The sequence below is a fragment of the Drosophila montana genome, unplaced genomic scaffold, assembly GCF_035044405.1.
Source record: "Drosophila montana isolate Dmon_TW-CO22-7 unplaced genomic scaffold, ASM3504440v1 contig_1624_1, whole genome shotgun sequence".
Taxonomy (NCBI): domain Eukaryota; kingdom Metazoa; phylum Arthropoda; class Insecta; order Diptera; family Drosophilidae; genus Drosophila; species Drosophila montana.
Genome location: NW_026996559.1, coordinates 2,776,111 through 2,788,583, shown reverse-complemented (window position 1 = coordinate 2,788,583; position 12,473 = coordinate 2,776,111). Strand labels below are relative to the sequence as shown.

General features: G+C 45.3%; 1 protein-coding gene across 2 annotated transcripts; it reads right to left on the bottom strand.

Moving 5' to 3' along the window:
- Positions 1-2,536: 2,536 nt before the first annotated feature.
- On the bottom strand, positions 2,537-10,490 carry ldd (lipid droplet defective). 2 transcript variants are annotated; one of them, XM_064699236.1, is made up of 13 exons: positions 10,074-10,490; positions 9,872-10,014; positions 9,732-9,815; positions 9,519-9,659; positions 9,292-9,431; positions 8,138-9,228; positions 7,955-8,075; positions 7,696-7,886; positions 7,292-7,629; positions 6,584-7,233; positions 5,276-6,522; positions 4,373-5,078; positions 2,537-3,883 (listed from the first exon to the last, which is right to left on the bottom strand). In XM_064699236.1, the coding sequence occupies exons 1-13, from the start codon at positions 10,367-10,369 to the stop codon at positions 3,038-3,040; spliced, it is 5,994 nt and encodes a 1,997-aa protein (XP_064555306.1). In that variant the 5' UTR covers positions 10,370-10,490; the 3' UTR covers positions 2,537-3,037. The 2 variants fall into 2 exon arrangements, with proteins under 2 accessions (XP_064555306.1, XP_064555299.1); XM_064699229.1 differs by having other exon boundaries at positions 9,292-9,659.
- Positions 10,491-12,473: the final 1,983 nt, after the last annotated feature.

Sequence of the window (12,473 nt, the reverse complement as noted above, 5' to 3'; positions counted from 1 at the left end):
TGTATAGTATAGTATAGCTATGTTGTTCTTATTATATCTCATGCCAAATTTGACCACCGATTTTTTGTGGTTCGATTTTTCCAAAGATCCGTCTAAGGGCTCACTTCCGACCCAAACGGAAGCTTCGTGGCTTTTACGGTTGTGTTAGTAAGTCAGCCAAGAATTATGTATATATATAGAGATGTTGATACCAGACCAAAACCAAACCCTTTTACACAACGCCAAGCTGCATAAGACTGATAATGTATCTATATGAAAAAGTAAACAGCAGCGATTGGGAAATGACCAAGCCAGATGTTTTATATTTGAAAAGGTAAAAATTTATAATTCAATTATCATATACATAGATTAATAATTGTATTCTATAATTATTATTATTATTATTGTTATTATAATTGTTATTAATATTATTGTTACTAATATTATGTTTATTTTTAATATTTTAAAGTGTTTTCTAGAAATAATACTATTAATTAGATTATCTGACCGAACAAAGCATTAAATACTCGCCATTTTCAAGCATTTCTTCCTTTCTTTCAGTTTGTTTATTTTAAGAAATTGTTGAAAAAATGGAGACAAAATATTTGCTTTTTCAAGTGCAATCCGCAATGCACAAATAAGAAAAAGTCCTCTAGGAGCCAAGGATGCCCGGCAAGCAGATACCCTATGGCCGGAAAAGCCCTATTCCGCTTGTTACAACAAATTTGCCCTCTTTGATGATTTTTTAGGGAGACGTGCCGCTCCTAGAAAAGTGTGTGTCAATTAACAGTAAAAAATACAAAATAACGATGCAAGACATGTACGAGAGATCAAGTTGGAAGTGCCCGACACGAAATACAATACACTACAATACGTGAACATGTCTAGAACATTTCATTGAAATTCTCGTGATCTTTCTCACAAGCTGGAATTTCTAGTTTGATATGAAGTTGCTCGTGTTTATGTATTCTAATCGATGACATACGACAAAAAAGTATATATACAAACTGACTCGATAAATGTGTACATTTTATATGATTGAAAAGTAGTAAGCCCCTTTTTGGACAAATAAAATGTACAGGGTATGAGAACAGCACCGCCAGACAACAGCGTCCCGCTACACACATATATATACTTATCTATTCACTTCTGTATGCAGCCCTACACATAGGCACACAGGCATACACACTCACGCACACACACACACACACTGCGCACGTTAATTACGTTACGAGTCTAGTTCCAGGGGGAAAAAATTGAACGAACATTTTTAATTATGTTGATTTTTCGCTGATTTAATTTCAGGCGCTTGTTTTACCTGGGCATATTCCGTTTTTTCGAAACCAAATAGAATTTAATTTAATCCTTTGAAAAAATAATTTAGGCGTTACCACGCCACAACATCCCGTCCCCAGTCCGCCGACTCCAAACCAAATACAAAATATATAAAGCGCTTTGGCGAAGAGCTCGTTTCATGCCATTGCCCAGCGCCTAACCCGTTGCCCGATCCTTGCCCCGTTGTCATTACCGTTTGGGACCTACAATGGAATAGCAAAACTTAAAAAGCTTCCATTCAAATACCACACACACACACACACATACACGCACACACACACACACACACACACACACGCACACGCACACATCACACTCTCTACAACTCATCCACAAAGACAAAAAGTTTAGAAATGAGGCTGGGTTCCAGTGCCCAGTATGCCTTTCATGGCGCGTTTTCGTTAATGTTACACCATTTGGTATAATTACATTTTTCTATAGACCAGAGCTCGGATTTCTGGCGCTTTAAACTGCTTAATTAAATTCAAAAAGCTCGGTACGAATGTGTTTGCTCTCTTTTTTTTCGAATACACACCCAGCTCGCATTGTGAATGGGAAAAAGGCTAAACTGAAATTGGGAAAATGTTGGTGATAGGCGTAAAAGATGAGTCTATGGTGTATCGATGTCGTAAAAGGTTTTTTAAAAGGTATGTCTAGGAGATTATAACAACTATAGATCTTAAGGTACAAGTTTATTTCTCTTTTTGGATGCCCCTTGTACACATTAGGCTTACCTTTCTGCAGATACTTGAGGATAATTGTAAAGCTAGTAGCTGCTGAGCTTGGTGAAGATATCTCGATAAACAGAGTAATTTTTCAACCGACAATTCTTATAGAGCTATGTTATATATTAGCCCTAGATTGATGAAATTTGGCTCATATGAGGAGCATGGTAGAGCTAAAAAAAAGTTGTCATACATGAATTTAATTTGCGACCAATCGTTCCTATAATAGCTATATGATATAGTGGTTCGCTAATTAATAAGATTCTGCTCACGTTTAAGGAGCATAGAAAAATTGATAAATTGCGGATCTAATTTTCAGCCGATCATTTCTGTGGCAGCTATATAATAAAGTTAGCCGATCAGGCCGGTTACAACAAATGTACTGCCTGCACAGTTTCATAACGATGCTTTAAAACTGGCAGACGGAAATATGGACATGGGGCCAGAGATGTCTCCTTCTCTTCTAATAATGCCCACTTCAAGTTTATAATTACACATAGATTTTTTTAGTTTATTGGTTTACAGATTACTGTTATACATTATTGTTATACATAATTCAGTTATAATACACACAAACATATATCAAGCATTATCGTTTAACATTCAAATATATAAAAACTTGAAATTGGGGACTAAAACGCTTGCATTGCACTCGCCGGCGCTTGGTTAAAATGTTTGTACTTGAGATTAGATAAGTACCTAGTCTAACTGTGAAGTCATTTACACACATTGATTAAAGCTCTAGATTGTCCTAACTTTAGAGACACCCTGACGGGGGATCCCGAACCCGAACCCAAAAAAACCTGGAAGCCTATCGAACAAATTATTTACCGTAAACTTATCACTGGAACGGAGTGTCCTAACTTATCACAAATAAATTGTCTATAAAGTAAAAATAGAAGCATAAACATAAAACATAAACATACAATTCTACAATAATATATGTTATATTAATAATTATAATAAAAAAAAAAAAAGATTTACGTTGTGCTCTACTTTTAGGTCGTGGTCTCCTCGTAGCCACAATGCACATAGCCCGTTGCAAGCGTACCGCTGACCGCCGCTGACTTGGTGGGCAGATCGGAGCCCCCATTTGAGGTTGCCTCGCAGTTGTCCAGGATGCGCTCAAAGACCGCCTCGAAGCGACAGCGACTGATTGCAAAGTGCGCCGACAGCTCCAGACTGGCGGACATTACACGCACCGCCTCAAAGAGCTCGGCGAGCGTCGGCTGCTTGGCAATCGCTTCCGAGCTGCTGGCTTGGCGCACCTTGACCAGAAAACGCAGACTATGCGCATAATGCTGCAGATCGGACGCGCCGGGCAGGCGTTCGACCAGCATCTTGGCCAGCGCTGCCTGTTGAATGGGCGCACAGAAGCAGTTGATGGCATAGTAGCCACCATGCTGGGCCTTTAGCTCTGCCGGACTGTTGTTGGCCACGATTTGGCCATCCTTGAGCACAGCGACGCGCTGGCACAGGTGCTCAATCTCCGATATGGAATGCGAAGTTAGCAGCACGGCTCGACGCGCTGACAGCAGCTGCTCAATGGTGAGATAAACAAAGGAGCGCGTCACCGGATCCATATCACTCGTCGGCTCGTCCATCAATACAATCGGCGTGTACCCGCAGCAGCTGATGGCCACCGTTAGCTTGCGCCGATTGCCGCCACTTAGCTTCTTCACCTGGACGTCCCGATAGCTGCGCAGCTCGTAAGTGTCCAGTATGCGCTCCAGCAGGCGATCCAGCTGTTTGATGCCACGCAGCTGGCCATAAAGCAGGATGCACTCCTTCACCGTCAGCAGTGGATCCAGTGGATTGGTCTGCGGGCAATACGAAATGCCGGGCTGTGTAATCGAATGAGAATGTATCATGTTATCATTATTCAAGGCAAAATTAAATAAAATATTTTCAAAAGTTAATGATAAATAATTAAAATTAATGAATATAAAACTGATGGTCAAAAAATACATATCTAATTAATTTAAATTCAAATTTGCAACTCGAAGTTTTATGCATTTATTAAATATTTAAGTTTCAAGCCATCGATAGCTCACTCTGTTGCCACGAAACCGATAAGAATCGATTTTCAGATACGATTTATTGAGTTATCGATGCTTTGAAACTTTAATATTTAATAAATGCATAAAACTTCATTAAATGGGTTGGTTGAGAAATAACCCCCTTTATGACGGTCATCCCAAGAATGGGATACCTGGCTACAAGAGCTTAGAAAAAGGTGTGCGTTCATGCCGAAAGACCAATCAAAGGGAAAAACTCATTATACCCTTCCTCCCTTTGTGCATAGGGTGTAATGACAATTTGATCTAACTTACATGCTCCAAATAGACTTGCCCCACATTTGGCAGTAGCTGACGCGTGAGTATTTTGAAAATGGTCGACTTTCCGGCTCCGTTCTTTCCAAGAAGTCCGAAGCACTCGCCGCGCTGTACGCCAAAGTGGACCTGGCGCACCGCATAGCGTCCACGTCGGTAGGCGAGCCAGAGATTCTCGACCCGCAGTGCCTCGCCGGCGCTAACGCAGCTCTTGAAGATGCTCTGAATGTTGACTAGCTTCAGCTGACCCAGCTTGCGTAGTTCGCGTCGGTACTGGCAGTCCAAGAGGCTAGTCACCTGCTGCCACATGCGGCTCAGCAAATGGCACTCAATCAGCAGATTCAGCAACAGGCAGACAATACCCACAACGGCCAAAGCAGTGAAGTGCCGCTGCAGGAGATCGCTGGCCAGCGGCTGCTTGTAGGAGTCAATGTCATAGCGCTTGAAGACCACAGCGGCCATGTAGTTCTTGCACAGCTCCAACAGGCCGTCGCCCAGTGCGTGCTGGGGAAAGACGAGGAAGGCATTGTTCAGGCCATGCCGCCAGACGTCCCAGATGGCGCTGTCGCCCACAACTCCCAGGATTAGCACGATGCCCATGGTAATTAGCGGAATGATGATGCTGGCGCAAAAGATGGACACAATGGCTATGCTTGAGTCGCTGAAGATCTTTTCCGCAACGTGCACGGCCGGCACGCATGCAAAGCTGTAGAATAAATAATAGGTGAAATCGAAGTGGAATAAAAGGGGCATTGCAGTGAGTTTAGAAGTGAAAACGAAAATTTGAATAAATAGGGAATATAGTAGGGAAAGTGAAAAAGGGAACTTAGAAGTGAAAAAGAAATGGAATAATTGTCAATCACAAGGATAAGTGAACACTCCCTTGACAGTATGGAATCATACCTGAACATCAGGGATAGGACCACAATGCCTCCCAGTTGCTGACGATCGACAAAGACCGGCATGTTGAAGATCAGCACAATGGCCAGGCAAACGACCAGAGCCAGCACCATGATCAGGTAGTCCCAAAGGAAGGCCACCAGCCAGTAAGTGATGGCGCTGACGCCGCTCAGACGTTGCTGCAGCTTCTCGCCGTTAACTCGCTCGTTAACTAGATAAACGGAGCCGGCGGCGACCACCATTCCAAATGCGATCAGCAGTATGAAAACCATGCAGGAGTCGCCAGCCTGGCGCAGCACCGAGCTGGTGCTCAGCTCAGCATAGCCCAGTTTCCAGGGCTCATTCAGGACGCGTATGTCGTAGTCCGTCCTGTTGAGGGACGTGCGCAGCAGCTGAGTGTTCAGGTCATTCAACCAGGACACCATGGCGTGGTAGCCCTTGTTGTTGTACCAGACGGTGGCACCGGTGCCATTAAGACCATAGCCCCCATAGCGGCGGCCACGGTACTCGTCCAGGCTGGTCAGCACCCAGTGGAAAGCTTGCCGGGAATTGCTGAACTCGCTGCACTCGAAGTCCGTGTCACAGCCCTCCTTTAGATTGTCGTAGAGGGGTTCTGTGAAGCGTGTCAATCGCTCCCGGCTCAAGACTTGCGCTGTGTGCGGATAGAGATTGCGAGTCAGGGGCAGCACCGTGTCAAAGTCATCTTCCAGACGATAGCTGACAAACCACATGGCGCACAGCTCAAAGATTGCTGGCAGCAGCAGCACGTAGAGCAGCAGGCGGTAGTTGCGCATCAGATGACGCCGCCGTTTGCCCAGCAGCAGTAGGAATTGTGTCCAGCAGCCAGGCGGCTGCTCCGTTACATCGGTGGCTCCGGTGACAATGCTTGAGGTGGTTGCCGTCAGCCGCTGAGTAAGCGACTCATCCCTGCGATTTAATTGCTCGAACTCCTGCTCCAGGCTGCCGCTGCTGTTGAGCCTCAGATCGGTTATGATACCCGCTGCCTCCTGCGCCTGCAACTGCTCCAGAAGCTGCACGGCAGCCGGCGTTAGATTCTGCCCATAGCTGGCACTAATGATCAGTTGCTGTGGCTCTCGTCCTGGCAACACATGGCTTTGGCTAAGCAGCTGCTGAGCCAGCTGCACAATGGCGGCAGATGCATTTGGATCTATGCAGCGCATCTCCACGCTGTAATCCGAGGTGCAGAGTCGTTGCAGCGAGTCCCGACTGTGCTGGGCAACAATACGGCCCTGAAAGAAGATGTGGGATATGATTAGCCAAGGATAAAGTGGAATTCATAGAACGACTCACATTGCGCATGGTGTAGAGCGCATCGCTGAGGTACTTGGCCTCGTCCAGGAAGTGTGTGGCAAAGATGACAGCGCGTCCTTGTCGCAGCTGCTCAATCAGCTGCCAGATGTCCTTGCGCGCCTTGGCATCCACCCCATTGCAGGGCTCGTCCAGGATGACCACACTGGGCGAGGCAATGAACGCAATGGCCACGCACAGACGCCGCTTGTAGCCGCCGGAGAGCTGATAGGCAAAGTAATTCTCGTACTTGCCAAAGTTGAGGCCCTCCAAAGTACGACGCACCTCCTGCTCCGCATTCGCATGCTCGCTGTCTGTCGCATCCAGCTTGAGCTGTGCGTACAGCTCCAGATGCTCTCGTGCCGTCAGCTTGGGTATAAGTATATTATCCTGCCAGCAGACGCCCACATTGTGCTCGCCGGCTAGCAGCACCTGGCCCGTCGTCTGCACCGTCTGGCCCGTGAGCAGCTTGATGAGCGTGCTCTTTCCGGCGCCATTGCGTCCTAGCAGGCAGCTAACTTGGTTACGCGCAAAGTCTAGGCTGATGTTCGATATGGCATACTTGTTGCCGTACATCTTGGTCACGCTGCTGAGTGAGGCGCCCAACTTGGCATCCAGCTGAGCGCGAGCTACCCGCACGAAGCTATAGTTATCTAAAAGGAAGCCATTAGATTAGATTCACCCACCTTAAAGATCGAAAGTTGGACTCACTTTTCTTAAAGCGCTGATAGCCATAGCCAATGGCCGCATATAGCAGAAGATCAAGAATGAACATGAGGAATGCCAGCGCACAGTCGCTGCCCGTGGGTCCCAGCTGGAGCAGATGACCTACGCCCAGACCTTGCTCTTGCAGCTCCATGCGCATCAGTTCGCTCCAGCCCTTGGCGAAGGCTGTCGTGAAGGATAAATTCACCAAAAAGTTCTCCAGCAAATTTAGCTTTGCATCGAAGAGAAGCACTATGATAAATGGACAGAGGGTGATGAAGAAAATCAGCGCCGCGGCGACGGCACCAATGTTGGCAGATATGAAGAAGTTGGAACACATGTAGCTGCAGATATCAATAAGGTGTCACTTAGTCAAATGCCACAGTCAATTTGTTGTTTGCGGTACACACCAGAATGAGATCAGACACGCGCCAAAGACGAGACAATAGGACATCATGAAGAACCAGTTGGTGTAGACCAGAATGCCACCGGCATAGAGGACGATGCTGATCAGCACAAAGATGACGCACAGCTCCACGAAGCTAATTAGAATCCAGGCGACCAGTTCTGAGTGTGCATGCAGGCCCATTGAGCGCATTAGCTGAAAGATCCATAAAATCATCATCAGAATTATGTGGCAACCTTTGGATTCCTCTTGCTTTTACCCACCATGCTGTTTCGGCTCTCACGCATCCAGATACGCTCCCGAACGCATATGGCCACGGCTATAACCAGACCCAAACAGAAGGATACTTGGACGGCCTGGGCCAAGTAAATGCCACGCTTAAAGCTGCAAAGATTAGGCAATTAGGCACTTCGGTGGGTAAGGCTCTTGCATAATGGATCACTTACTCATCACTGACATAGGCCGGATATGGAAATTGTTTGGTATAGAATCTCATATCGTCCACGGCGAATTTCATACCCTTCGAGTCGCTGTCGCTGCCGAAGCTGCTGAGCAGATCCAAGAGACCCTGACGCTTGACGCGATGTCTATTGACCGCTGGCCAATTTAACTCCTCCTCCTCCTGCTGTTTGTCACTTGGGCTAGTTAGGTCGGACAGTTGCTGGCGCCGCACGCGCTCGCTGCGTTCCTTTACATCGCCATTGCTTAGGAACACAAAATCTGGGTTATTAGCGGATAATGTGACTCTATCTTCCTCTTGCGTAGTCTTCTGTTCCGTGGTAGTCTCCTGCTGTTGCTCCCCAACGGTGGTTGTCTCTACTTCTGGTGACTGCGGCAAGATCGTCGTGTGCGAAACCTCCGATTTGTCGGAGTCCGCGTCATCCTCATCATTGAAGAGGTCTTCGTCATCATCCACGCGTTGCAAGCTGATGACGGGGCGTGTGGGCTGATCTGATTCTGGCTCCTCGACGGGACCCAACTCTTGACGTTTATGTTTGATAATGCCCAGGTCAACCATCTGCTTAAGCTGCACGAAACCCCTGTGGTACTTGAGATCCACCAGCATGCTGGCGGCCGGCCCCGGAAACCAAAATCGATTCTTGTTCTCGAACGTGGGCTGCGTATTGTCCGTGTCCATGTGCAATCTGTACGTTATGTGCTCACCCCGCACGTTCTCAAAGTTAAGGGCGGCCAGAAAAATACGCTGCTGATTTAGCTCGTAGGCGCGCCGCCGCAGTTGGTCTACATCGGACACCGGCTCAAAGCGGTCCACCGAAAGGCACTCCAGCAGTTCGCTAATTGTCGTCAGTATCTCGTAGATAAGCTTATTGTTGCGCACATAGTTCATGATGCGCTCGATCTCCTCAATGTCAAAGTCATTGCCCAACAGGCTCTTGACCAGCGGCGAACGCGCCAGCTTCAGCAGATTGTCGAAGGCCTCCTGGAAGGTGGCGTTCGTATGCAGCTTGTTGAGTATGGCGGCAGTGGCGCTCGAAAGATTCTTGAGTCGACCAAGTTCTTCGAATGTGGCATTAGTCTTCAAAAAAAAAAAGAGTTAGCGCAAAGACCAAAGATCAGTTAACAAGCTTGGAGTGCTTACAAACTTGACAACGCTCTCCGTATCAGCATTGGCTGGCGTATATAGAATTTTACCCTGTATAATCGGCTTGATGAAGTTCCAGGTGAGCTTGCCCTGGTTCGTTGAAGTAACATCTAAATACAAACGCTTGCAATACTTGGCTATAAGAGAGAGAGAGAGAGAAAGAGAGAGTGTGAGAGAAAGAGAGGTTCCGGTGAGAGCTGAAACCAGAGGAGAATGGGGCATACTTGGCATGGCCTTTAGCTCATCGTCGTTGACCTCACTGAAGTCTTCGGAGTATAGAATGTCGTTGACCAGAGGTATGCTCTCCGTGCTGGGAAACGGATGACCGCATAGCAGAACGCCCAGCTTAACGAATGTCTCCCGGTCTAGGAAAGAGATCAAAGTTCTTGCTCTGAGTACAAATAGCATAAGAGCGAGCTGCGGGGCTGCCAACTTACTTGAAAACAGTTTCGTGATATCAAAGCTGTAATTCATCAGGCGCTCAATTTCAGGCACCAGAGAAATAATTTCGCTTATGTTGCCTGCAAAGGCTCGATTAGGATATACAATTTCACTAGGATATCTGCAAACAACTCACTTCGAATAAGATCCAGGTGATTACTGGTGACCAGCGTAGTCACCGCATTCACAAAGTTCGCCTTCTCCGGTAGCTCAATAACCGCATTGTACAGACGATCATCGGTGACAAATACATTAACAATGTCAATCACGGAATGCAAGCTGCAAACAGAGTATCAGCAAAAATGGTTCACAAGATGCCATCCAAGACCCAGACTTACGGTGCTCCCTGCCATTTGGAGTACTCCTCATAGGGATCGGTTTTCAAGCACTTGTTCTCTATGCTGCAAATATAGGAGAATGCACTGGGCACCACCTGATTCTTGGTGGGCAGCAGGCGTGTGGGAAACTGGCAAGCATCCACCTGTTCCGAGCCATACTTGAGCCGTATGAGATAAAGCAGTATGAAGGTCACCAAAGGCCAGATGAACAGCGTCAACGTCAAGCCCTTCTGGCGCCAGCGCACAAGCACGTCTTTGCGCAGCAGGGCTCTAACCTCGCTCGTTCTGAAGGACATTGCGATCGTATCCACTTGCAGCTGCTTACTCCAATTCCACGCTCTGCAGTTGGGGGTTTCGGCAGTTACTCTCTGTTGACGTCACTATCTTCCAGATCATTAACACATTTTAAAGCTGTAATTTTTTTGCAAGTGAAAAATATCGATCCAGTTAGGTTGGAAAAATCTTCATATTTATAAGAGCTTAGCCTGACTGTCTGTCTGATTGATGATCATCGCCAGCGAAAGGCGCAGGAGCTACGAAGCTGAAATGTTCACTGAAGCACTAAGACGAGGTTTTGTAAACTTGCATCTCCAAATGGAGGGAAACCGTAATCAAAGTATGTATGGATAACATCAACAGCAACAACAACACAACCAAATAAGTGTGATAAGCAAACGAGCCTGCGGGTTTTAGCTGTCTGAGCGTCGAACTAACTTGCGAGAGGTCGCCGGTGCAATTTCAGCACCAATTTTCAATTAATATTTGTTACACGAGAGCTAATAACATTATTAAAATTTTTTTTTTTTGTCATATGTATTCAATGTATTCTTTGACAGATATCAACCAATCGCTTCTGCACGAGTACGCATACAAAATTGAACTTTTAGACATAATCTGTTTGTCAATCTACATGTTAGCTATTTGACAAGAAGAAAGCCATGTTGAAATGCAGTTTTACATTTACTTTATACGAATACAATGTACCAAAGGACAGCCACTCTGCCCCAGTTGGGTCAACTAGAATGTAGACAGAATCTTAACAGACCTTGTAGTGCTAAAGCTTCCTTTATATTTTCAAAAAATTTCCCCGTTCCCGCAAGACTTTCACATACGGTAACATAAAAAAAAATGGATTTTTTCTGCTCGCCGAAGCTTAAGCGTCCTTGTAGACTTATGACTTGAAAGAACGCTTTTATATGGATTTGATGCTGGCTGAGGAGACTTGTATAGCTGGTATTGCTGAGGCTGGTCAAGATTTATTGAAAATAAGAAATGTTTTTATACAAAAAATCATTGTTCGTCCGATTCCTCCTCAAGACCTATTTATATTAAGGTCAATGTTAATAAAAATTGGTCAATATAAAGGGAGCAGTTAAAACTCTTAAACTCCAAGCATGAGCCAAGCATTTGCAAACTGACGATAGTTTTAAAAATAATTTTGCGACTAACCGATATGGCTATTTGGAGTCGGCTGTCAATACTGATCAAGAACATATAAGCCTTAGTAGCATTTTCCGACAAGCCTTTGTCCGCGTGCGTTTCGGTTAGTCCGGTGAAACTTTCAACGCGTATGCAATCGCGTGCTCCTCAGTTCAACCCCTCAACAACCAATTCATTAATTTAATAAAGTAATAATAAAACACAAACAACGGCCCGGAAATTAGAATAAATTACACATCGTCGCCGGGTTCAAATGAATAATCATGAAAATGCAAGTGGATTCGAAATGGTTTGTGCTATTCTCGCCAACTTCGTCAGCATCATACTCCCATATAAAGTACCAATAGATTATAAATAAAATTTTGGGCTTACGAACCCTGTTGTGTTATAATTAACAAACTCATTAGAGCTGCCTTCGCTCATATTATTGTTCCTTTAGATAAATATTTCTGATTAGAACAAAAACGAGGGCTATCTAAGAAGCACAGGGAAAATAGTCAATGCAGAGAATGGTTAAGATATCTTAAAGAACAAAAAGTTTTTCATACAAGAACCTAATTTTCGACCGATCGTTCCTATGGCAGCTATATGATATAGTCGTCCAAAGTAAATAAGATTTTGCATTAATGTAGGGGGCATAGTAACTGCCGACTTTGGTTCAGATATCTTAAAAAACAAAAAGTTTTTCATACAGAACCCTTTTTTTTACTATACGATATAGTGGTCCGATTCAGCCGGTTCCGATATATGTACTGCGTGCAACAACAAAAGGGACTTCTTCTTCATGACAATAGACAGACGGACATGGCTATATCGACTCGGATGTTCATACTGATCAAGAATACTAATAGTTTATGGGGTCAGAGATGTCTCCTTCTATGCGTTACACATTTCGAGACAAAATTATAATACCCTCTGCAAGGGTATAAAAATATTCTATGCTCTATCTTAAACGGTTGG

Bases quoted from the DNA above. Each gene is read 5' to 3' on its own strand.
- ldd (XM_064699229.1), bottom strand. From the start codon at position 10,369: ATGTCCTTCAGAACGAGCGAGGTTAGAGCCCTGCTGCGCAAAGACGTG. The intron at 9,816-9,871 runs GTGAGTTGTTTG...GAGCCTTTGCAG, and splicing joins TCACCTGGATCTTATTCGAA to GCAACATAAGCGAAATTATT. The intron at 6,523-6,583 runs GTGAGTCGTTCT...ATCTTCTTTCAG, and splicing joins CGCTCTACACCATGCGCAAT to GGCCGTATTGTTGCCCAGCA.